Genomic DNA, 26,309 nt, shown 5'->3' with positions numbered 1-26,309 from the left:
GCACTAATGTGCCAACCTAGACTGGGTGCTCATGCTTCTGAGGTGGGGCTTGAGCTCATGGCTTTCTGGCTCTGTGGGTAAGAAATGCTACCACAGCACGCACCAAGGCTGATGTCTTGGGAAGAGAAACTGAAGACCTGGCAAGTGGAGTTGGTCAAAGCCAATTGCCATACATTAGACTGAACTGTATCATAGTGTTGCAACTTCAGATTCCAGCATTGATTGGCTGTTCTTGAACCTCATTGGCTTAATGTTACGCATTGATACTATAAGTGGAACCTTACGGAATTGTGTTTTTCCTTAAGGGAGAAAGGATCCTCAGAACTGTTTATATGGATTACATAGAATATATGCCACAGAAACAGGCCATTTGGCCCACCCAGTCCATGAAGTCATTTATGTTCCTTCCTCAACCACATAACCCTCTATTTCTTCTCCCTTATGTTTATCTAGCTTCCCTTAAATGTATTATATTCCTCACCTCAAACACTCCCTGTGGTAGTGAGTTCCACATTTTCCTGCCTCCCTCGACAACAAAGTTTCTTTTGGATTTCATGGTGGCTCTTATATGGATGTCCTGTAGGTTTGCTTTCCCCTGTAAGTGGAAATACTCCCTTTGTGTCTACTTTGTCAAATCCTTCATAATTTCAAGGACCATTCACAGCTCAGCTTTGTCTTTTCACAAGGAAAGGCATCCAGTCTGTCATTCTTTCTTGAAGGCTATACCTTGTAGTTCTGGTATTGTCTGTGTAAATCGTCTTCTGCATCCTCTCCAGTGCCTCTTTTATAATATGGCAACCAGCGCTCTATAAAGTACTGCAAGCGTGTTCCAACCAAGATAATGCTGCTTAGAATCATCTCTACTTCTGGTTAGACATGATGTGGCTGAGACTAGAAGTGACCTGTCTAATACAGTCCAAGCAATTTGCCCTTGTGGTTGAATGAGGACGTGCTACAGTGGTGAGATAAAAATAACTTACAAAAAAAAAAGCATGATGAGATTTTGTTTTAAACTGCGCAGTGAAATCGGTGATACAATTGTGTGTGCTGCCTTTGGTATATTCTTTTAAAAATCCCATGCTGGTTGTACAACTTAGAAGAGATAAACAAGACTAACCGTACAAGCAAATGAATTAGGAGCAGAAGTAGGCCATTTGGCCCCTTGAACCTGATCCACCATACAATAAGGTCATGGCTGATCTGATTGTGGCCTCAACTTTCCGTTTACCCCCAATAACCTTAGACTTCCTTGTTGGTCAGGAATCTCTTTACCTCTGCCTTAAAAATATTCATTGATCCTGCCTCCATTGTCCTCCAGGGAAGAGTGTTCCAAAGAGTCATGACCCTCTGAGAGAAAACATTTCTTTTTATCTCCGTTTTAAGTGGGAGATCCCTTATTTTTAAACTGTGTCCCCTGGTTCTAGTCTCTCCCACACTGGGAAATATCCTCTCAGCATCCACCCTGTCAAGTTCCCTCAGGATCTCATATGTTTCAATAAGATCACCTCTCAATCCTCTCAATTCCAATAGATACAGTAAGATAAAAGCAAAATACTGTGGATGCTGGAAATCTGAAACAAAAACAAAAATTGCTGGAAAAACTCAGCAGGTCTGACAGCATCTGCGGAGAGAAAGAGTAAAAACTGGAGGAACAGCACCTCATCTTCCAGTTAGGCACTTTACAGCCTTCCGGACTTAACATTGAGTTCAACAACTTCAGATCATGAACTCGCTCCTCTATATTCACTTCTTTTTGGTTCCCTTTTTTCAAATATTTATTTTTAAAATTTTTACATATACATTTATTCCCCACCTATTTTTATTATCATTTTAAAAATTTATTTCCATTCATTGTCTTATCCCCACCTTTTAGCCTATTTTGATCCTTGCTCCCACACCGTCCCCTCCCCCCACCCCACCCACACTAGGGCCATCTGCCACTTGCTTATTCTGCTTTCTACTCTTAATGTCACCATTAGCACCTCTTTAGCCAGTAGCACCACCATCAACACCCCTTTGACCTTTTGTTTATGACATCTTTTGCAATCTCTCCTTTGCCTCTATCCAGCTTCATCTGTTTCCTCCCCTTCCCCGTATACAGTACATATTTCACCACATTTCTACTTCTCTTTAGTTCTAAAGAAGAGTCACCTGGACTCAAACGTTAACTCTTTCTCTCCACAGATGCTGTCAGACCTGCTGAGTTTTTCCAGCAATTTTTGTTTTTTTTTTCAATGGATACAGGCTCAGCCTCTCCAACCTTAGCTCATCAGATAATTCCCCTCCCAATCCCATCTCAGGTATCAGCCAAGTGAACCTCCTCTGAACTGTGAACACATTTATATCCTTCCTTAAATAAGGAGACCAAACCTGTACGCAGTATTCAAGATGTGGTCTCAACAATGATCTATACAACTGTAGCTAAACATCCCTATTTTTATATTCCATTCCCTTGCAATAAACAACAACATTCCATTTGTCTTCCTAATCACTTGCTGTCCAGCTAATAATTTATAATGTTTTCAGTGAGAACTGAGCAGATATTATGTGTTTAGGGCATTAACTCTGGACCAGTTTTGTTACATTTTAGGAATCCATGAGCCATTGTTGGTTCATTGTTCTGGATATAAACATTGGGTTGAGAGTTAATTGAAAAAAATACTTGTGTCTGAAGCTAGTCAAGGTTAATGGGGATGTGAAAGCAAGTTTAGTGTTTTGCTGTAGTGGTCCAAAAGATAATTAGATCTTACAAAAAAGCAGAATTCAATCACCATTTTAACATCATACATTCTGCCTGCGTTTCTATATAATACATTGATTTTATATTGATGACAATGATATAGCAAATCTTATAGCAATTCGGGAAGCTGAGAAATCGAGTTGGTCAAAACATCAAAGTCTTTCGAACAGGTAATGAAGCTGTGACATAAAACCAAGGTGATACAACACGACCACCAGCTACAGTGTGACCGTTTACATAACTTGTTTCTGTTTAAATGCAAACTCAAGAATTTATCTAGGAAAAAAAGTTGACACAAAGTAAAATCTGTTGCAAAATCATAACTCAAAGTAAACTCTGGTAGTCAAGAAGTGCGTGCAGATTTTTAGTGTTTTGTAAACACAACACATTAATGCATTGCAGAATTTTCTGGTGGCTTTGGCTTAATGCATGTGCACAATGTTTGTGTGACCACTATTTTAATGTTGATATTAACCAGAATTAGATTTAAGGCCACTGTTAAGAGGCAAAGAGAAATTTGATACAAACGTGTTAAGTCTTTGCACAATGAAGTGGGATGGCGAGGAGGCTTGTGTGGATCATAACCTCCTGACTCCCCACAGCCTGTCCACCATCTACAAGATATGAGTGTGATGGAATACCCTCCACTTGCCTTGACAAGTGCAGCTGTAAAAACACTCGAAGCTCAACACCATCCAGGACAAAGCAGCTCGCTTGATTGGCACCCGATACACCACCTTAAACATTCACTCCCTCCACCAACGATGCACAGTGGCAGCAGTGTGTACCATCTACAAGACGCACTGCAGAAATTCACCAAGGCTCCTTCAATATCACTTTTCAAACCCGCGACCTCTACTATCTAGAAGGACAAGGGCAGCAAACACATGGGAGCACCACCACCTGGAAGTTTCCCTGAAAGTCACTCACCATCCTGACTTTGAACTATATCACCGTTCCTTCAATGTCGCTGGGTCAAAATCCTGGAACTCCCTCCCTAACAGCACTGTGGGTATACCTACACCACATGGACTACGGCAGTTCAAGAAGGCAGCTCACCACCGGCTTCTCGAGGGCAATTGGGGATGCGCAATAAATGCTGGCGTAGCTAGTGATGCCCACACCTTATGAACGAATAAAAAAAAATAGCACAGACCAGCTGGACTGAATGGCCTGCTTCTGGGCTGTAAATTCTATGCAAAAGCATCATCCACACTGATTTCTCCCCATGAAATCTTGCTCTTTGAGCCAGATGGAGGAGGTCTGTTTACGGACAAGTGCCAACTGAATGACATTGGAAGGAGGGTAGCTAGGGCAACATCAGACAAAACCGAGTGAGGACAAGGTGTTTTTAAAAACAGCTCAGTGCAGTAGGTGAACTGAAGGAGTTGTCACTGATGCTATTCTCAAATAATGCACAGTTTTTGTAATCAGTTGGACAGTTGAAATGTTTTCAGATAAGTATGCATTTTTTTCCCTCCTCTTGAGAGTCATGTTACAAAATCTGTTGATCTGGTAACCATAGCAGAAAAGTGTGGTTAGCAACTGACGCAGTGTGTGTATCCATTACTCCACTGAAAATCATTAGTCTTGTTTAGCAGCACAGCTTGTGGCATAGCCCCTTGTGCTCATAATTTTACACATTCTCAACAGATAAACCACCAGATTACTCTGTCAATACTTTGTTCCGTTGGATAAAACATTTTATTATTCGTTCAGGGGATGTGGGCCTCACTGGCTGGGCCAGCATTTATTGCCCATCCCTAGTTGCCCTTGAAAAGGCGTTGGTGAGCTGCCTTCTTGAACTTCTGCAGTCCATGTAGGTACACCAACAATGCTGTTAGGGAGGGAATTCCAGTGACTGTGAAAGAATGGCCATATATTTCCAAGTCAGGATGGTGGGTATCTTGGAGGGGAACGTCCAGGTGGTGGTGTTTCCATGTGCCTACTGCCCTCATCCTAGTGGTCATGGGTTTGGAAGGTGCTGTCTAAGGAGGCTTTGTGAGTCCCTGCAGTGCATCTCGTAGATGGTACACACTGCTGCCACTGTGCGTCGATGGTGGAGGGGGTGAATGTGGTACCAATCAATTGGGCTGCTTTGTCCTGGATGGTGTCAAGCTGCTCCAGTGTTGTTGGAACTGCACCTATCCGGGCCAGTGGAGAGTATTTCATCACACACCTGACTTGTACCTTGTAGATGGTGGACAGACTGGGAGTCAGTTGGTGAGCTACTCACCACAGGATTCTGAGCCTCCTGATTTGCTCTTGTAGCTATAGTATTTATGTGGCTAGTCTAGTTCATTTTCTGGTCAATGGTAAGCCCCCAGGATGTTGATAGTTGGCGATTCAGTGATGGTAATGCCATTGAATGTCAAGGGCCGATGGTTAGATTCTCTCTTGTTGGAGATGGTCATTGCTTGGCACTTGTGTGGTGCGAATGTTACTTGCCACTTGTCAGCCTAAACCTGGAAATTGTCCAGGTCTTGCTGCATTTGGACATGGATTGCTTCAGCATTTGGAGAGTTGTGAATGTGCTGAACATGAGCAATAATCAGCGAACACCCCCACTTCTGACCTTATGATGGAAGGAAAGTCATTGATGAAGCAGCTGAAGATGGTTGGGCCTAGGACACTACCCTGAGGAACTCCTGCAGTGATGTCCTGGAACTGAGATGACTGACCTCCAACAACCACAACCATCTTCCTTCGTGCTAGGTATGACTCCAACCAGCAGAGAGTTTTCCCCCTGATTCCCATTGACTCCAGTTTTGCTAGGGCTCCTTGATGCCACACTCGGTCAAATGCTGCCTTGATTTCAAGGGCAGTCACTCTCACCTCACCTCGGGAGCTCAGCTCCATATAGATGTTTATGGCCTTGACATCAGCAGAGTTAACAAATGGATTAATTGCACATTTCAAGGTTTTCCCCCCCCCCTCTCCCTGCAGCAAATATCATTTTAAATTTTAATCTGGTTAAAACAATTTATTGCAAAGTAAACGTGGTTGTTGATTTTTGTAAGTACTGATTTAAAACAGTCACATTTGAATGCCTTTTATTTGTAGACTGTTGTATGAATTGATACTAGCCAAACACCAGAAACCTTTTGGTTTACCTTGGGTACTGGTACATCCACACGGATTGAGAAAGAAGAGTATATTAATAAAAGCCCTGTAATACTAACATGTTCACAGTGATTACTACTTTGCCCCAAGCTAATAATGTGGTGAAGTGTGCCCGCATGCTATATTTTCATCCCATTGGTCTTCCAACCATAGCTGAGTTGATTCTACAATGACCAAATGATCCACTCTGCCAGGTAGGGTTGCCAACTCTGGTTGGACATGTCCTGGAGATCTCGTCCAGCCAAGAACTTCGCTATTGCTCACCCGACATGTCCATCCTCAGGACACACAGCATTCCCATTTTACCCACTGGCTGATTCTTCACTGTCACTCTAACAACATCACTGCTTATCTCTGCCACCTCCCAGTCTGGGTTCCTTACAACAGTGTTGGGAGGCTTATCTTTAATTCCTGCAGACTCCAGGACAAGCCTGAAGAATTGTCAATCCTTCTCGGGTGATGAAGGTAAAAAGGAAGCCCCATTTCCTCCTTATTTCTTTCTTGAGGAATAAGCAAGTGTCTTTAGGATAAGGAAACCATAATGCTCGAGGAGAAGCCAGCAATCAGAAGGGAAGCCAAGGGCAGTCACTAAAAACACAGTCCATGAAGTAAGTTTTGAGGAAATGAAGCATAAAGAATTTAGCAAACCAAACAGGGTGTTAATATTAATGCGGATGAGACTGGCCCCTTTGAAACCATTTTTCTCTTGCTCTGGACCAACCTGGACCATTCAACACTCTCAGCTGTGAGGACACACTTGTCCAGATCATCACTTCATGTCCCCATTGCTCAAGCTGGGGAACATCCCTCATTTCATTAGGTACTGGTGTTAGAATAAAAAAAAAACAAGCGTTAAAATCAATTAACTTGTGAAGTTGTTTAGCTTTAAGAAGCTGCACTCTTGAACTTTACAAGGAGAATGTCATCTGTACCAGCATTTGTTTCAGTCAAGGCCAATTATGATAAGTAGGACAGATGGAGGTCTACTTGCTTGTAGCATTCAAGAGTAATTAGACTGTGGCAAGAGTGTGTTGTGGTGAAAATGAATCTTTTTTATTTTGTTCAGAAAGTGCATTGACTCAACAGTTACCTTTTATTTGTTTGCTACCAGAAAAATAATTAGAAACATATAGTATAAGGTCTGCCTCATAAATACAGCTTACTCTGACACCTACTAAACAGGATCATGAGTGATCCTGTTCATTATTTTCAGCACGGCAACTAACTGACCATTGTCTTAAGGTGCTCAGTGTTGTGACAAAGTGAAAGGCTACTTATACCAGCTGTGGCTCAGGGGGTAGCACTGTCGCCTGAGACAGAAGATTGGACTCCAGAGACTTAAGCATATAAGCCACAGCTAACCAGGAAAACAAAAGCTGTGTAGTTTCCCTCAATAAGGCATTTACAGGGAAAAACTGAGGTTAATTTACAAGGTTAAAACTGAAATAATTGCCTCCAGCTAGCTAAGGAGTTCCCATGATCAAAATGAATGAGGGTTGTCCCATCCGGACCATATTGGCATCCAGACAGTTTTAATAATGCTGCAATGATCAATGCCCAGAACATTTTGATGCCAAGTTTCTTTTATCCTTCTTTGCATCTGTTTTGTAATTGAGTTGCTGCTTAAAATGTTGTTGTATTCTGAAATTCCAGGTCAATTTAAAACATAATGATATTTTTCCAACAATTATCCTTATTTTCTCCCATATTTTTAAGCTCTCTTCACATTGCTCATTCCTTACAAGTCAAGAGGATTGGGTGTGGGACAGTATGTAATCTACCCTCTGGTGTCTCACAATAGCATTTTTTTTCTTTATTCCTTCATGAGATGTGGGCATCACTGGCAAGATCAGCATTTGTTGCCCATCCCTAATTGCCCTTGAACTGAGTGCCTTGCTAGGCCATTTCAGTGGGTAGGTAAGAGTCAAACACATTACTGGGGTTCTACAGTTACATGTAGGCCATACTGGGTAAGGATGGAATATTTCCTTCCTGAAAGGACATTTGTGAACCAGATGGGTTTTTACAACAATCGACGATAGTTTCATAGTCACCATGACTGAAACTAACTTTATATTCCAGATTCATTAATTGAATATACATTCCACAAGCTGCTGTGGTGAGATTTGAACGCATGTCCCCAGGCCATTAGCCTGGATTATTAGTTCAGTAACATTAACATTATGTCACCGTCTCCCCATTCATTAGCTACCTTCCAGGAAATGCCTGTATGGTTGGATTGTCTTTACATTTCAGGAGACTTTGTGTGAATGTTTAATTAAACTACTAACATTGTTAATTTAAAATTTGAATGGGAGACTGAAATCTGGGTCATGCTCGCACTCATTGTTTCAGAAGATCGTGGGTTCGAGCCCTGCTCTCTTACTTGAACACATGCAGCCTTCCGATTGTGCTTCAGTGTGGAAAAGTTTGCCTCATCGGATGCCCTGTACTTCAAAGGAGGTGTTAGCTGACTGTTTCAGGAGCTGAGTTGGACTTTACAGACCACATAACACATGGTGAGCAGGGAGTTCTGAAGTCAGGCCCATCATTTTCCCGACCAGCACTGCTAAAACTTGATCAACTGGTCACTTTTCTTATTGCTTTGGAATCTTGCTTTGCGCTTGTCAGCACCACAGCAGTCATTCCACTTTAAATGAGTTGTGAAGTATTTTGAGCAAATGTGTTAAAGAAATCCATTATGCCTCCACCCCCCATCCCCAGCCATCCATTAAACTAGCTGATCTCAAAAAAGTATTGCCCATAGCAAGTCAGGAGGCAGTGTTGTGTAAATATTGGGCCATTACACTGTGTAAAGCACAATAGATTATTCTGGTGATATGGAGCTTATTTATGTGGGCCAATCCCGTTAAGGCCAGGAAGTAATTTTCAAGAGTGAATTGGGCCAGTACTTGAAGAAAATCTTATGGGATTATGGGTAAAGAACAGGGTATAGGACAAATTGAAGAACTCTTTCAAAGAGCCAGCATAGGTGCGATGGGCTGAATTGCCTCCTTTTTATGCGGTAAGATTCTGAGGGGCAAATATGTAACCTTGAAGTCATTTAGGGTATAATTGGTGCTTGGCAATGGAAACTTGCACTTGGAATGGAGAGCTAGAGAAATAATGTTTTATCTCCAGCTCATAAAGAAAGAAACTTTCACTTCTGCCATCCTGAGGGTGCCCTATATTACTTCACAGCAGTGGGCTATGTTTGGAGTGCAGCCATGGGTTGTAAAGACAAATTTTGTAGCCAATTTGCACACAGCAAGATCCCACAAACAGCAGATGAGTAGCCAACGTGGTTATGACTGTGTTGAATGAGAATAGGGACATAGTTGAGCCTTCAGGCCAAAAAATAAGAATGAATGCATCATCATCTAAGCAGCTTTGAGTTTAAGTAGATTTAAAACTCTTCAAAATCTTCCACCATGTAGGCCCAAGACTGAATATTAAACAACAGGGAAAGGAGTTGTGCACTTTTGTGATACTTTTCACCCAGTGTAACTTAAGACCAAAAAGTAGTAGCATTACATAGAGTTTTACAGCATGAAACAGACAATTTGGCCTATTGGGCTCAGGCTGGTGCTAGTGCTCCACACATGTCTCCTCCCACCTTTGTTCATCTCGCCGCATCAACACATCCTTCTATTCGTTTCTTCCTTGTGTGCTTATCTAACTTCCCTTTAAATGCATCTGCTCTATTCACCTCAATTACTGTGTGGCCAGGAGTTCCACATTCTCACCACTCTCTGTAATTGATTTCAACGTACAAGATTTTGCAAAGTAAAAATTACAACTAACAAATTATGCTGGGCAAGGCCGCTAGTCTCAGAGTAGGTGTGCATTGAGCCAATAATATTACAAGAAGCCCATAAATACTTATAGTCCTGAGCTCCCTCCCTCCTTTCTTCACATTCCTCAGTAACCAGTTTCAACAAAGAACAAATAACATTTGCAGTTTTACAGTGAGTGAACTGTCTTTGCAGAAAGGATTAATTCAAATTGACTTTTTTTATCCTCTTGCTATCACCTTAGCACATTTAAACCTTTGGGTTTAATTACCTCTGGTAGTGCACTGTGTTGATGGTCTTGCAAAATTCCTTTGTGTGTGTGTGTGTGCTTTTTAATGCAGTCAACTGCAGGGTTAATAACTGCATTAAAATAACATGCTGAACAATTTTACCCAAACACTTTAATCAGCCTGGTCCCAGAGGAAATGAAACCCCTTAATGATGTAACAGAAGTGCCTGTCCCTGTGACAGGAAATCCTAAGTAAATGTTTAGTGAGTAAGAATATTGTAATGAGCTACTTGATAACTACTGTAATATAATGTACCCTGAACCACCGGTCGTAGCTTCCAGTAATCAAGAGGGCTCTGGAGGGGTGGGACACTATGTATTTACTGATACAAAACTCCTTTGGGTGGGCTGAACTCTTTATTATCACCCCCTCTTTCCCCCCCCCCCCCCCATTCTTCCTGGAACAGTTGGGGTCTTGGGGGAAGAGGAAAGTGGGCCCCCGCTCATTCACTCTGGTATCTGGTAAGAGCCAGCTGGAGGCCTCGATGGGTTGTCAACCCTCTGGATTGGTCTGGAATCTGCAGGAATGAAAGATCAATCTCCTGGCAACAAAAAGCCAGGAAGAAAATCACAGTGGCATTAGATAAATTGTGTGGATTTCTATTTGCTTATTAATTTAAAAAAAATTCGGATGAGGCTTAAAAACGGAAAGGTTTTACTGGATGGACTGGTTGGAGGTCTTGTGTCAAAACCTCCAGAATACATCCAACCAGGCTCCCAACAACTTTCCCCCTCCCCAACTCACTCCTGTGGGCCTCCTCACCCTTGTCCTACTGCCTCATCCCTCATTCCTGCAGACCTCGCCCCTCCAAATGTCTCCCCTACCAATTTAAAACTTTATCACGGGTAAAAGAGAAACATTGGTTCATTCTGAGAATGTGGACTATTTCCCATTTGATATTCCAGAAGCAAGATGGGCCCGAGAGGGTGAGTGGTGTTTCCATGTTCTTAGAAGTCGATTGAGGCATCCTTGCAATATTTACGGCCAAAATAGTTTTCAACATGGGTGCTGAGGGCAGAATGTCCCCATAATGAGAAGATCAGAGATATTCAACATATACTCGTCGCTAAATTTGGTTTTGAAATTAAGAGATGCATTGCTAATAGATTAATACTTCTGGATTAACTTTAGAACCATAGAAAAGCTATGGCACAGAAAGAGGCCATTCAGCCCATCGTGTTTGCACCAGCCAAAAAAGAAACTAGCCGCTCATTTTAATCCCACTTTTCAACACCTGGTCTGTAGCCTTGCCAGTTACAGCACTTCAGATGCAGATCCAGGTACCTTTTTAAATGAGTTGAACGTTTCAGTTTCAACCACCAATTTAAGCTGTGAATTCCAGACGCCCACCACCCTCTGGGTGAAAAAGTTTTTCCTCTTATCCCCTCTAATCCTTCTACCAATCACTTTAAGTCAAAGGCCCCTAGTAATTGACCCCTCAGCTAGGGGTACCAGTCTTTCCTGTCTACCTTATCTAGGCTCCTCATAATTTTGAACACCTCAATTGAACACCCTTCAGCCTCCTCTGTTCTAAGGAAAACAACACCAGCCTATCCAATCTTTCCTCATAGCTGCAATTTTCAAGCCCTGGCAACATTCTTGTAAATCTCCTCTGTACTCTCTCCAGAGGAATTATGTCCTTCCTGTAATGTGGTGACTTTAACAATAATTTAGCCATTATTTACAAGTCTAACTCCTCTTCCATTGTAAATGTTCTAGCAAAAAGAAAACCTTTGCTGGTGTGTGGGAGTGTCTGTGAGATGCCTGATTAACCCAGTGCTATATTTCTCCTTGTGACAGTCTACAAAAAAAAACAGCGTAATGGAATTTGAGCCTAGTGCTTGTGATGATTATCTTGCAACAGGAAAATGGTGTTACTCTGACTCTGAATGCCTTTTATCTTTGAGTTCCACCTGTTAGCAACAGAATGGATTTAGATTTCTATGGCCTAAAATTAGGCCACGGTTTAAAATGAACCCTGATGAAGGCAGTAAATACTGATGCTTCCTTTTTCAGAGCAACAAAATGAATCTTTTCACTTAAATGATAGCTCGACTTCCAGCTGTATATGAATTCGCTGTCATTTGTTAGAAACGCATTTTTTTAAAATGGTTGCGGATAGTTGTTAATAACACTGTTATTTTTATTGCAGAAACTACATTGCACTATAACTTCATAATCTGTTGTAGCATGTTCATGAGATTATAAGAAATAGGAGCAGGAGTAGGCCATTCAGCCCATCGAGCCTGTTCTGCCATAAACCCATGGCTGATCTGATTGTGGCTTTTACGCCACTTTCTTTGCTGTACCCTTTAACCCTTGACTTCCTTGTCAACCAAAAATCTTACTCAGCCTTGAATATATTAAATAACCCAGCCTCCACTGCTATCTTTGGAAGAGAATTCCAAAGACTTAACGACACTCTGAGAAGAAATTCCTTCTCATCCCCATCTTAAATGCGAGACCTCTTATCTTTAAACTGTGACCCTCCCGTTCAATATTTCCCTGCGAGGGGAAACATCATCTCAGAGGTGACCCTGTGAAGCCCGCTCAGAATCTTACATGTTTCAATAAGATCACCTCTAATTTTTCTAAACTTGGTTGTGGCTCAGTTAAAATAGCAATCTCGGAGTCCGAAGCTGCGGATTCAAATCCCACTCTAGAAAATAAGCAGATAATCTCGATTGGCATTCCACTGTGGTACTGAATGAGGTTCCTTCCTTTGAGCCAGGATCCCAAGGCCCTGTCCAATGATCCAAGTGGCCATTAGTGATTAAACAGCACTCTTCACAGAAGAGCAGGTGGTTTTACCCAATGTCCTGCCAACATTTCACGGAGGCCAAACTATAGCACAGCACCACATGCAGTATAACTCCAGCACAGCTTGGAAACAGCTTTTAAAATCAGCTCCATTGACTTCTTGAGAACTTGATAGACTCACTGCTGTATCACTGCTCAGCCAAAAACTGCACATAGTTCACTCTCTTAATTTATAAATTTATGTAGCATCACATAGAATTTACAGCAAAGAAACAGGCCATTCAGCCTAACAGGTCCGTGTTGGTATTTATGCTCCACGTGAGCCTTACTTACTTAATTTCACCTCAGCAAGAAATCCTTCTATTCCTTTGTCCCTCATGCCCTTATCCAGCTTGCCCGTAACTATGACTTGCCATTTGCTTCAACTGTTCTATGTCGTAACAAATTCTACAGTCTCGCCGCTCCCTGAGTAAGGAAGTTCTCCTGAAATCCTTATTGGATTTGTCAGTGACTATCTTATATATGTGGCCTTAATTTTGGACACCCCTACAAATGGAAATGTCCATGCCCTCTTACCCCTTTGTTATTTATCAGGTTGCTCCTCAGCCACCCCTTTGCATCACCTTGTGGTCCCTTATGCTGCCCAGTTGACTGGAATCATAGGTGAATTGATTCATGGAATGATGAGGAATGCTCATTGTACGTAGAGGTGGGAGACACAGAGCAGAGAAAGGCCAACAAAGATGCTGACATTAGTTGGATAAAAGAACTAGAAATTAGTTTTTTAAAAAAAGGTAGTTTAAGATCAACTGGTGGTGGGGTGTGTGGGGGTGCAGTGGTGGAGGGGCTAGACACTGAGGAGAAATATTTTGTGTTTCTATCCAATTGTTGCTGGTGGGGTTACAGCTCCCTCCAGCCATTTGGTGTTATCAGGCAGGCATATTTACAGTGTGTGACGATGGTAGAGGGATATTGTATATACAACGCTCCATCAGTATAACCTTAGCAATGCCAGGCACAAAGTGTGTTACAGAGGTGTGACATTGTTATGGGTACAGAAGTTTCTCCTGGACCTCTCAATGATGGGATTTAAGATATAAAAGAATTCTATCCATCCCAGGGCAACTGATTAATTGATTACTCTCATGCAGATTTTGAGTTTTTCTTTAAATTGTCTCTGGTCTTCAGTTGCCCCACATGCTCTCAGCTTATCTCTACCAACGCAGATGCCCAGAATTTGTGGCAGTAATTTTCTCTCCCTCTTTTTTTTAAATTCTGCCCTTCCCTTCTCTCCTTGGCATCATCCTGATGTGGGCTCCTCGCTGCAGCTAAGAGATTAGCAAAATTCTGCTAACAGGACTGACTAACCCCAGAAGTTTTTCTGGGGCAGTGACGGGAGGGCTAGCTGGTTGAGAACCTGCTTTCACTGGCTTTATGTAAGAACTTCCCAAGGATGAGACCTAGGAGAAGGACAAAACACCTTTCAATACTATTGGTGAAGTTGTTTTTTTTTTATACTGTGTTGTAATACTAATTGCATAAATCACTGCACACCATCCTGACTTGGAACTAAAAGTAAAATACTGTAGATGCTGGAAATCTGAAACAAAAGCAGAAAATGCTGGAAAAATTCAGCAGATCTGACAGCATCTATGGAGAGAGAAACAGAGTTAATGCTTCAAATCCGTCTGACCTATCTTCATCTGAAGAAGGGTCACAGGGACTCGAAACATTAACTCTGTTTCTCTCTCCACAGATGCTGCTAGACCTGCTGAGTTTTTCCAGCATTTTCTGACTTGGAGCTACTTCACTGTTCCTTCACTGTCGCTGGGTCAAAAGCCTGGAACTCCCTCCCTAACAGCTCTGTGGGTGTACCTATGCCAAATGTAATTGCAGTGGTTCAAGAACGCAGCTCACCACCGTCTTGAGGGCAATTAGGATGGGCAACAAATGCTGGCCTACCCAGTGATGGTCAAGTCCTGTGAAAGAATGAAAAAAATCTTAGACCAATCTGCAAACTAGATTGATACAGGTGAAGCAATGAACAATTACTAGTACATGATAGTGCCTTATATAATGTTGCATTCCTGCAATATGAGATAATAATGCATATCAAAAACCTATGACCTCAATCAGATCAGCCTATGACCTCTCTGCTGGATTAATGCTCAATTACTATTCCAGCAAAATTAGAACCTGTATGTATATAACACATTACATAACGTCAGGATGTCCCAAAGCACTTTAAAACCAGTGAAGTACTTTTGAAGTGTCGTAATGAAACACAGCAATCAATTTATGCACAGTAAGCTCTCATAAACAGCAATGAGATAATGACCAGATAACCTGTTTTAGGTGTATCGATTGACGGATGTTATTGGCCAAGAGACAAGGCAGAACTTCCCTGATCTTCAAAAATAGTCTAGTGGAATCTGAGAGAGAGCAGGCGGGTCTTCGGTTTAACATCTCATTCAGAAAGAGGGCACCCCTGATAATGCAGCACTCCTTCAGTACTCCATTGGAGTATCAGCCTTGATTTGTGCTCACACCTCTGAAGTGGGGCCTTGACCCAACCGCCTTCTGACTCAGAGGCAAGAGTGCTACTCACTGAGCTATAGCTGACCCCTTTGTTCAAGCATTGATGTTGGATCAGGGAACCTTAAATGACCCCAACTTACTTGTCTAACGTAGCGAAAGCATTGCATGGGCGGGCGTCAGATTTCAGAACGTCACTTGTGACTTTGACTGGCACAGATTGGGTGTCTTGGGTGGGCAGAGCCAAACTGAAGGGAGTTGATCGGGAAAGGCGTGGGGAGAGCTGGATGAATGACATGGTCCAGGACCGTATGAAGAGATTGGAAATGGGGCAGTGGATTGTTAAAGCAACAAAAGCACTTTGATGCTTTAAGTAACTATCTGTCCTACTCAACCAGCATAATAGTTTGAAATGTTGAGCATCAGCCTTAATATTATTTTATAGTTGAGTAATTATTTATGACATAATACTGCTCAGGTGCCATTACAGGAGCTTCCTTGTGAGACGTGTATTTAAAAAAGACAGAAAACAATCCTTGTTCAAATTTTTAAAAAAATATATTTTTTTCCTGAAATGGCAACATTTATTCAAGATGTGTATTCCTTCTCATTTATTCAAGATGTGTATTCCTTCTCATTTTAATGATTGAAAAATTTAGGGATCAGACGGCTTTAAGTGGCTTTGTCTGAGTTGAATTTTAATATGGACGTGTGCACTGCTGTGGGCACCAACACACAAGCTCTTGAGGCACTGCCCTTATCCATCTTACCCAGAGATGCACAGCATTATCTCATAATGACAAATGACTAATCAATCCTCCGTGCACAGCTACATCTTTGGGATCAGTGAGAAGCAAGCTGCATCCAATGCAGCATCAATTCAGAAGCCATTTTCTTGCTGGAAAGAATGTCTCTCTCCATCCCGAATTTCAGAGCAGCTCCATCACGCTGCAAAATCATGTGTTATTTCAGTAAAAGAAGAGAACGAAAGCCCAGGCATTCCATCCCAGTTTTTACATCTGATGTGGAATCTGAAATTTACCAGCAATTTTCTCACTTTAGCCACACGTTTATGAATGTTTACCTGGGTTCCCACAGGGAGGATGTACTCGAAAAGGGATCTTAAAATGAATAGCTAGGTTAGCAAATAAACAGTGCAGCCGTGACTAATAATACGCAAGACCCATTTTGCATGTTTGCTCACAAATCTGTGGGAATCCGAGTAAATGTAACTGTTTGTAACTTCCAAAACTTGCTTTGAGATTAACGGATTTCTCAGACTGCGTGTGAGAAGCCAGCGATGAAATACATGGCTTTCATTCTCCCTCCCTTTTTCTGAAAGATTGTTTTGCATCGAGTAATGGAATGAGGCGTCCAGCGTGTGACACAAAGCAAAACGCTGCAAATGAATCACACAATTGTTACAGCACAGAAGGAGGCCATTCGGCCTTTCGTGTCTGTGCCAACCCCCCTACCCCGAAAGAGCAATGCACCTACTGCCACCACCCCGCCTTCCCTCCATGAACCTGCAAATTCTTCCTTTTCAAATAACAATCCAATTCTCTCTTGAATGCATCAGTTGAACCTGCATCCACCACACACTCGTGCATTCCCTATCTGAACTGCTCACTGCATGAAAAAGCTTTCCCTCATATATCCCCTGCTTCTTTTGCCTATCACCTTGAACCTTTGTCCCCTCATTCTCAATTCTTCCACCAGTGGGAACAGTTTCTCTGTCCAAACCCCTCATGATTTTGAACACCTCCATCAAATCTCCTCTCAATCTTCTCTTCTCTAAGGAAAACAGTCCCAACTTCTCCAATCCATCCATGTGACTGAAGTTTCTCATGCTTGGAACCATTCTCGTTAATCTTCTCTGCACCTTCTCCAATGCCATCACATCTTTCCTAAAGTGTGGTGCCTGGAACTGAACACGCTACTCCAGCTGAGGCCAAACCAGTGTTCTGTACAAGTTTAACATAATCTCCTTGCTCTCGTATTCCACGTCCCAGAAATGATGGAAAGACTCAGCAGATCAGGCAACATTTGCCAAGGCAGAAGGGCAGGGGTTAAGGCTTTATGTGGATGATCTCTGGTCAGAACAGGAAATGTGTGTGACAGGCATGAGATACAAGACTCCATTATATGTGTAAGCTGATCTCCTGCAGAAGATAATGAGATTTTTTTTGTTAACAAGAGGTGTTATCAACAATGGCATGGGGATAGTACTAATGAAAGTAATTATTGGAATACAGCATTGTATGCCAGCAATACACAACTAACCTGCTTAGCAGACTTCCTGTGGCACTTACAGGAAATGTGCGCAATACCCAAGACTTTAATATATCATAAAAACAGAAAATGTTGGGAATACACAGGAGGTCTGGCAGCATTAGTGGAAAACGAAACAGAGTTAACAGGCTGAATTTAGTGGAACTTGCCAGAGCAGGCATGATGCTGAGTGGGGGTTAGTAGAATTGGGTAGGAGCAGCGGTGTCCAATTCCCAGTGTTAGGAAGATTGTCCTTGATTAAGTTGGGGATGGGAAGGGCCCAATGTGGGAATCCCACCTGCTGGTGACAGGATGCCAATTAGGGTCATAAATGAGCCACTTAATTATCCCTGAGCCCGCCAGAATTTAGTGATGGCTTAGGGATTTAATGGGAATCGCATGAGTCACCCACAGCACCCAAAGGCTGACTGGCAAACCTTGCCAGGTTGGTGAGTGCGAGTATGAGGATCGATCAGCACTCTGTGCCTGATCAAGTACCTGATATCGGAAAGGATGGGGGCTGCTGAAAGCCAACCTGTTGGCATTGCTTCTGTTTCCCCCATCCCACCCCAGCCCCGACCGCTGCTGCCCAAGTTCCCCCTCATTCTGGGGATTTTCCCCCCACCTGCCCCCTCCCCTTCAACTACCTGCAGGGTCCAGCATGATCCCCTGGGTAGGTAATGTGTTACCGACAGCAGCCACCACTCCTGGTGGTGCTGCCTGCAATGGAGAGCTGCTGTCCTCCGATTGGCTGACAGCTCTTGGGGGGCAGGATTTCCATCCTCTGGGGTCCTTGATCATGTAGGAGGCCTGATGCTGGCCAGTTAAGTGCCTGATTGTACTTAAATTGCACTGGGTCTCCCCCACGAAGCGACAAGGGGCTCCCATTGGTTCTCCAAATGGCATGGAGAGGAGGTGGGGTGGTGTTGGCCCACATTGCTGGAACTTGATTCTGCCCAACATTTCACATCTGTGACCTCTGACCCAAGGCATTGTCTCCATAATCTATTCAAAAGTCTTGCATATAGATTGCATTTCATGTAGGTATTACACATACTCCCTGTCACACTTCCTCTGTCACATTTTCCTTAACACACTTTGAAATTATTGTGTTCCGAGTTTGACAAATCTTTCAAATTTAAAAAAAAAAGATATAACTCCTCACATCTCTGAAATAATTTCAGGACAATCGCACTGGTTTTAAATAATTTGAACAACATTTGCATGGAGCAGCACATTAATGTGGAGTTTGCACCTCTCTTGTAGGTGACACTACAAAATATATTTGCAAGAAAGCAGAGGTGTCTAAATTTGCATTATGGCATGCATATTTGCATCATGAAATTGAGGCAAAAGAATATATACAGAATATGATCCATTCCACTTCTTTGGGCTGTTTGAGGAAATGTAACTCTTGGTCTGTTTTGATTTTTTTTTTATTTGTTCATGGGATGTGGGCATCACTGGCTAGGCCAACATCCCTAATTGCCCTTGTTCAGAGGGCACTTAAGAGTCAACATTGCTGTGGGTCTGGGGTCACATGCAGGCCAGATTTCCTTCTCTAAAGGACATTAGCAGCCCAGATGGGTTTTTACGACAATCAGCAATGGTTTCGTGGTCATTGTCAGACTCTTAATTCCAGATTTTTACTGAGTTCAAATTTCACCATCTGCCATGATAGGTTTCGAACCCAGGTCCTCAGAGCATTGCCCAGGGTCTCTGGAATACTAGTTCAGTGACAATACCACTACGCCATCACCTCAGCAGATCTTAATCAGTTGTCAGTGCCCAAGGATGAGGAAGGGGTAAAAATTCTGGAGCGTTGTTCCCAAATGATATCCAACCACCCTTGCTGGAAATGCTTGTGTTTAGGTGTTGGCTGAATTTCATTTGGGCCCTCCCTCTCTGCCAGGTTGTCAGAACTTGCCAGTTAACAGTAGTTATTTTAGTGCAATACAGCAGGCACCCAGTGTCAAAGGAACCATTGTGCCAGCAAAGAATCAGGGATGGGGGGGCGGTGGGAGGGGGGTGCTGCAGAGCAGGTGAGGAGGGAGGGAAGAAAACTGTGGGTGGTTAAAAAACTGCAGTTATTGAATTAATTTTACATCCCTCACACATTCATTTCCCTGTGTTATTGGAGACAATTGGATGCTCCTTATGAGGAAGATTATTCTAATCCTCTGGTGATGTGGGGTTATTTGAGGGCTCCCTCTCCCAGGGAAGAGACAGCTAAGACCTCGTTTATTCTTGTATATTCAGTACTTGCATGCCAGCATAGTGTTTACTGAGATCAGCAGAAAGCTGGAGGCAGAGCTTTGAGCTGTAGGATAGCTCAATACACCGGCGTGAATTCCCCTACTGTGGAGTGGGAGGGTGGGGAAAGCTTACTCCCATTCCAGGAAGTAAGACAGCAATCCTCCTTGATTAAGGTCGCACTACTGATTAAAGATTTGCATTTGGCTGCTCAAAGGTATTTGATTATGATCGTTCTGTTTTCAATATGGGGCATTGCTCTCAGTGGCAGTTATTGCCCTGGTGCTAGTTGCCCTCAGTAACTGATGTTGGTGGCACAACTGTTTGTGCCAGCTATCTCCGAGGCCATTAAGAGCCACATGTCACAACAACTTGCATTTGTATAGCATCTTTAATTTAATTAAAACATCCAAGGCGCTTCACAGAAGAAATAAATACTGGCCCAGCCAGCGAAGCCCACATCCCATGAATGAATTTTAAAAAATTGGACGGCATGCCAGTATTAGGACATAAGAACATTAGAAAATCAGAAATAGGAGCAGGTTTAGACCCTTCGAGATGTGGTACCTGCGATGCTGTGATTTCTATTAGTCTCTTAACAAGAAGAAATTTAAACGGCATTATCAAAAATATTGCTGAATCCATTTCAAAGGATTTCCAACCTAAGCTTGGGTTACTTCCATATATACAATGACAATGCTTGTCGTTAATCTTTTCAAACATTTACATGCATGCAGGCCAGCAAAAAAAGTACTGGAGCATATTATTGTTTACAGAGGCCATCTACTGGAAGAATTACGTTAATGGACATTGGGTTTTAAGGATTAGACAGGAGATAATGAATGGTTTGCTTTCAAAGTAAGGGAATGCTTCCTAACTCCCTCGGAGAGGGAGAGTGTATAAGCTACTTATTAACTATTTCATGTCTGAAAAGGTTTTTTTTTTTTGCCCATGAAGCTATTTTTAGTTTGAGAGCAGGCATCTAAGGACCTGCATGACTCTTGCAGCAGTTGAAGTTCAAGTAGGTTAATGCAGCGAAAGGGAGGAACAGGTTAGTTGGAGCATTGTAGTTATTTGGTTTTCTTGTTGCGATGTCATGTTTTTATTCTGTTTCCCACCCCCATCCCCTGCACCCCTCCTCCTAGTGTGTTCCCCTTGCAAACCATCGAGCATGTAACCTGGTTCCATGCCTTTTTGGGTATGTCAGTCTGAAACTGATAATGCATTGAAACAGTTAACAATTTTGGTTCCACCCTGCCTAACATATCAGTTCCTTCAGAGAGGAGAATTTAGCAATAACGGCCTCTCGCTTTTCTGCAACTGCCCTCATTGGCTCTTGATGTTTTTCTTTGCCCTTGGAATGTGACTAGTGTTGGCAAATCCCCATTTATTGCCCATTCCTAGATGCCCTGAGGAAATGGCCGTCAACCGTCCTCTTGAAGCTCTGCCATTCTTGTGGTGCTAGCACTCCCAAAATGATATGAGACGGGGAATTCCAGGATTTTTGGCCAGCAATGACGAAGGAAGAGTGACAACATGTCTAAGTTGGGATGGCATACGTCTTGCAGAGGGGCTTGGTTATGATGATGATTCACAACATTGCTGATCTAGTCCTCCTTGTTGGTGGAGAGGGTTGAAAAACCCTGTCAAAGTGAGCTTTGTGAGTTGCAGTGGTACGTACTGCATCTGCACTGCTTCTGAGCTGGAGAGCATGAATCCAGTGGTAAGGGCTGCCGTGTTCTGGGTGGTATTATGCTTTCCAAGTGTTGTTACAGCTGCATCCATCATTGCAAGTGTTGAGTATTCCCTGATTTGTACCTTGCAAATGCTGGGAATGCTTTATTGTAAAGCGCCTTTAGATGCCCAGTGGTCAAGAAAAGCACTATATAAATGCAAATCTTTTTTAAAATTTTTTGTGAAGCGTCTTGGGTACTACCCTAATAGTGCTCTTTCGACCACCACACTGTTACCTGCTGTGCCTTGGAGTTATCAGGAGAACGAGAAAATCTTAAACAGACTCCAGTCTCGGCTTCAATTGACTTTTAAGTTCACTGAAAGAATTGCATTTTTATGGTGCCTTTCACAACTTCAGGAGAGAGAAACAGCGTTAACGTTTCAAGCCCGTATGACTCTTCTTTAGAGTTCCCCTGTTCTTCTTCGAAATAGTTGCATGGGTTCTTTGACATCCACCTGAGCAGGCAGATGGGGCCTTTGGCTTAATGTCTCATCCGAAGTATGGCACATCTGACTGTACAGTGCTGCACTGAAGCATCAACTTTGATTTTATCCCTCAAGCCCCAGAGTGGGACTGGATGATGGTGGAATCTTGTGATTCAGAGGCAAGAGTGTTACCAACTGAGCCAAGGCTGACACCAAGAGCTATTCAACTTTGAGACAGAATTATGTGAGATATTAGTGTCAAAAGCTTGATCAAAGAGGTAGGTTTTAAGAAGCATCTTAAAGGAAGAGGAGAGGTGAAGAGCCATGGTGTTGAGTCACCTGAAAGAATGGCCACCAATGGTAGATTGATTAAAATCAATGCTACACAAGAGGCCACAATTGGAGGAGCTCAGAGCTTTGAGGGTTGTAAAGCTGGAAGAAGATGGATAGGGAAGCATGAGGTATGGAGGAACTAGAAAACAGGAATGAGAGCTTTAAAATCATGACATTGCTCGACAGTGAGTTGACGAAGGTCAGCAAGCTGATGGGGGGTGGGCGAACGGGATTGGTGCAAGTTAAGTGCAACATTGTTTTGAATTAGCTCAAACTGCTAAACCTTTCTAGGTTCAAGTAATAATATAATAGGTTCCAGACAAATCTCCCTGCTAGCCTTATTCAGTTATTACAAAATCATTCCATTCCCAGCAAAATAATATATATTTAGCCCGCAGGTCATCTTTGACCTGAAGTTTAAAAGTAATTTATATCTGGAAAATAACAGGTGCTTTTGAAGAGCGTGCCACAAGGGAGTGCAAATTTCTCAGTACCAGTCACTGCTGACGGCTGCACAAAGCATGTCCCCTGGTGTCCCCTAGTGAGACAGATGGCCTTCATTATAATTGCAGTGAGGAGCATATTTCTTCCAAGCAGAACACAGTAGCTGATTTAGCTGGCCGTTGATGTGATGTGCCATGTGTGAACCCTTTCAAATCAGCCAGACGGCTGCAGCTTCACTTTTCTGTGAGCTCTTGTTGCTTTCTGTCCTAAGCACTTTGCATCTCGTAAAGGTGAATTTGGTCACAATCCAATAGGAAATAGCACAAATCATATCGGAGGTACTAAAACCTGATGGGACGCCATGTACAGCTGCGATCAAGTGACATCCTATAAAGGGCCACCTTGTATATGAGTTCCTAAATTGTTTGTAATGCTAAAAAACCATTTTGAAAGATTAATATCTGGAGAAATGCTGATACTGTTTTGAAGCAGGAAGGTGACCAAATTAGGCATTAAAGGATTGTTGTATGGCTTAAGAATATGATTCTGAACTGTATTTTAGAAGAAAAATGGGAACACCTTACTTAATTCTTTGGCGTTTTTTCTCAGTAAAGGTTTCTTAAGTCTGGCCTATCACATTTTTCAGCTCTGATGTATGTAGTTTGTATCATACTCGGAGTGCTGTGCCTACCAATCTTCACACTTCGGACTGCTGTTTAATAATTCTTTCTGGTGAATGTGTGTATGTGTTGGTGAACAAAGGATAGAAGTCAAAAGCAAAAGTTAAAAGGATGGAAGTTGCCTTTTTTGTGATGCATTGCCCAGTTAAATAGTCTAAAGACATCCCTGTCTAGGCTATGACCAGAATACTGACTGGTTAGTTGAGAGTAGCTGATGCTTTGGGAACTATATCCCAGCATGAGCAGGGCAGGGTAAATCATCGGGAGAAAGAGTTTACAGATTACAGAGGTTTCTGTATCGAAAATGAAGTTCTGCCTTTGAGTGGGTCTTATTGGTACCCCACTACTTTACCAGTGCTACACTCAAGGTTTCCATTGGTTAAGGGAAACCTGGAAAAGTCATGGAAATTTCCAAAAAATGGCCCAAAGCCATTGATGAATGACGAAATTTCATCGACAGGGACTTGCCAGAATTCCACCCTTTTTCTTCCCAATGCTTTTCCAACATCCACTTCCCCCTCTCCGTATTCGTTTGCTTCGCATGTTCAGAATCCAGGTGCAGATAAATAGACTGGTGACCCCATAAGCACTTTACATGGAATGCAAAATTTGTACACAACACAATAGCCTCGTGAGAAATTGAGGTTATTGGATAACTAATACACAATGCAAGGTTCCAATGCTTGTGTAAAGCATTGTGCATGTTCATGACACATTTGAGAGAAAAAATGATTATGAAATATTTCAGCTTGGTTATGGAAAAGTCATGGAAATTTATTTTACTAAAGTTAGAGGAACCCTGTACACAGGAACAAGAGTGTGCATAAAAGTATTTGTAGCTATTGCTTGCCAAACATTAAAAAAAATGATGCTTTATTCTCTGGAGTGCTGGTAAGGTCTAAGATGTTGTCCGTCCTGATTGGGAAAGTGGTGATGGGCTTTCTTCTTGAACCGTTGCAGTGTTTCTCATGGTTATAACAGCAACAATTTATATTTATATCGCACCTTTATCATATAAAACATTCCAAGGTGCTTCACGAGAGCATTATAAAGTAAAATTAGACATTGAACCACATAAGGCATTATTAAAACAGAAGGGATCAAAAGCTTGGTCAAAGAGGTAGGTTTTAAGGAGTGTCTTAAAGGAAGAAAGAGAGGGTGGAGAGGTTTAGAGAGACGATGCAACAACTCGGGGCCCAAGCAACTGGAGGCATGGCCGCCAATGGTGGAGCAATTAAAATCAGAGATGCTCAAGAAGCCAGATTTAGAGGAGCACAGATATCTTGGAAGGTTGTGAGGCTGGAGAAGATTAGAGATAGGGAAGGGCAAGGCCATGAAGGGACTTGAAAACAAGGATTAAAATTTTGAAATCAAGGCATTGCTTTACTTGTAGCCATTGTAGGCCAGCAAGCACAGCGATGATGCGAGAAAGGTGACTTGGTGCGTTTAAGGAAACTGGCACCAGAGTTTTGAATGACCTCAGGTTTACGAGGGTACAATGTTGGAGACTGGACCGCAGTACATTGGAATAGTTGAGGCTAGAGGTCACAAAGGCATGAATGAGGCTTCAGCAGCCGCTGAGCTGAGGCAGGGGTGAAATAGGCTATCTTAGTACGAACTGATTTCCTCTTCAGTCCACCCTGGCGTTTTTGGAGGGGGGGCGGTGGCATTGAGTGAACAGTGTAGTCAAACTTCTTTGACTTGGTCATTTCCCTTCCTAAAAAACTTGAATGAATCAGTTGGGTTGTGAGACAATCTTGCTGTTTTCAAGCTAATGCTTCTTGTGCCAGCCAGATTTAAGGAATTCAATTTCAGAACTAAGATTTGAACTTGTGACCTTTAGATTGCTAGTCCATTACCATAATTACTACACTGCTGTAACCTTCTTCCGAACTAGCTCAAGTCCAGTGAGATTAATGTTCAGATTAGTTTTGTACTGGTGAACCATGAGCTATTGGCGTGCACATTGCAGCAAAGCCGAGACTTCAGCTTTGACTCGTTGAGCCTGTAAATCTTTCCCATTGATCGATTTGCAGGAGGTACCTGGAGCATTTGTTTTCACTGTTGACATTGCTGTTTGTGCAGATATAGATTACACAAGTGCAGCTATAAACTATCCGTCAATTCACAGCTTTATGCTAAAGTAAGTCCGACTGCTTACGAGATGTTTCTGGTTTATAATTCTCCATTTTGTTTTTGAATTGCAGATCACCAGAAGCTGGAACGCGAAGCAAGAATCTGTCGGCTGCTGAAGCATCCCAATATTGGTATGTCATTTCAAAAAACAGTTGTGCCATGTTGTTTGGTTAAAAATAGGGGTGGACTGGCTTCCCCAAAGGACATGGGATTCATGTGGGAAAGGGGCGGGGGCTGTAGTAGCAACCTCTTCAGACTATTTATGTATGTATATAAGTTAACTGGAATACGCAAGTTTCAGTTTGGGATAGAATTCTATGGCCAGAATGTTTTGCTGACTAGGCAGGTGCGCAGCCAACCTGAACGAGCGGAAATGATGCGCGATCATGTCGGGCAAGCGTCTCGACATCATATTTAGGTCAGTGGGCACGCGCTGGAGTTGGCAGTGCACCTGCCGACTATTAAAAGGCCTATTAAGGCCATTGAAGTAATAATGAAGTTCAATTTTTCATTGCCCGTCCAACATTGCAGCTGGTGGGCAGGCGAAAAGATCAAGTGGCCTTTGGATTTTTTTTTAGGAAACCTCATCCATGGGCTGGATGAGGTTTTCAACAGCAAATAAAAATAAAAGAAAAATTGTAATATTTTATTAATAACATGTCCATGCTCATGTGACAGAGTCTTCCATCAAACTCGCAGAAGAACTGAAAGTTTTTTTTTGGTGAGAAATAGGCTTAACAATCCGGTTTTAGAGGAAAGGCTGTACACAAAGGTGGACTGACTTTCGAAG

The 26,309-nt window shown here is 42.5% G+C and overlaps 1 protein-coding gene across 7 annotated transcripts in view; it reads left to right on the top strand.

Annotated features, from left to right (window-relative positions):
• The window catches only part of camk2g2 (calcium/calmodulin-dependent protein kinase (CaM kinase) II gamma 2), a 351,948-nt gene that overhangs the window by 126,226 nt on the left and 199,413 nt on the right, over positions 1 to 26,309 (top strand). For all 7 annotated transcript variants that reach the window (XM_041176368.1, XM_041176369.1, XM_041176371.1 and 4 more), the window contains exon 3: positions 25,591 to 25,650. In XM_041176368.1, the coding sequence (XP_041032302.1) occupies positions 25,591 to 25,650 (60 nt within the window). The remainder of the gene's footprint in view (positions 1 to 25,590; positions 25,651 to 26,309) is intronic.

This window comes from Carcharodon carcharias, chromosome 28 (assembly GCF_017639515.1).
Source record: "Carcharodon carcharias isolate sCarCar2 chromosome 28, sCarCar2.pri, whole genome shotgun sequence".
Taxonomy (NCBI): Eukaryota; Metazoa; Chordata; class Chondrichthyes; order Lamniformes; family Lamnidae; genus Carcharodon; species Carcharodon carcharias.
This window is presented reverse-complemented; position numbering and strand designations above follow the sequence as displayed.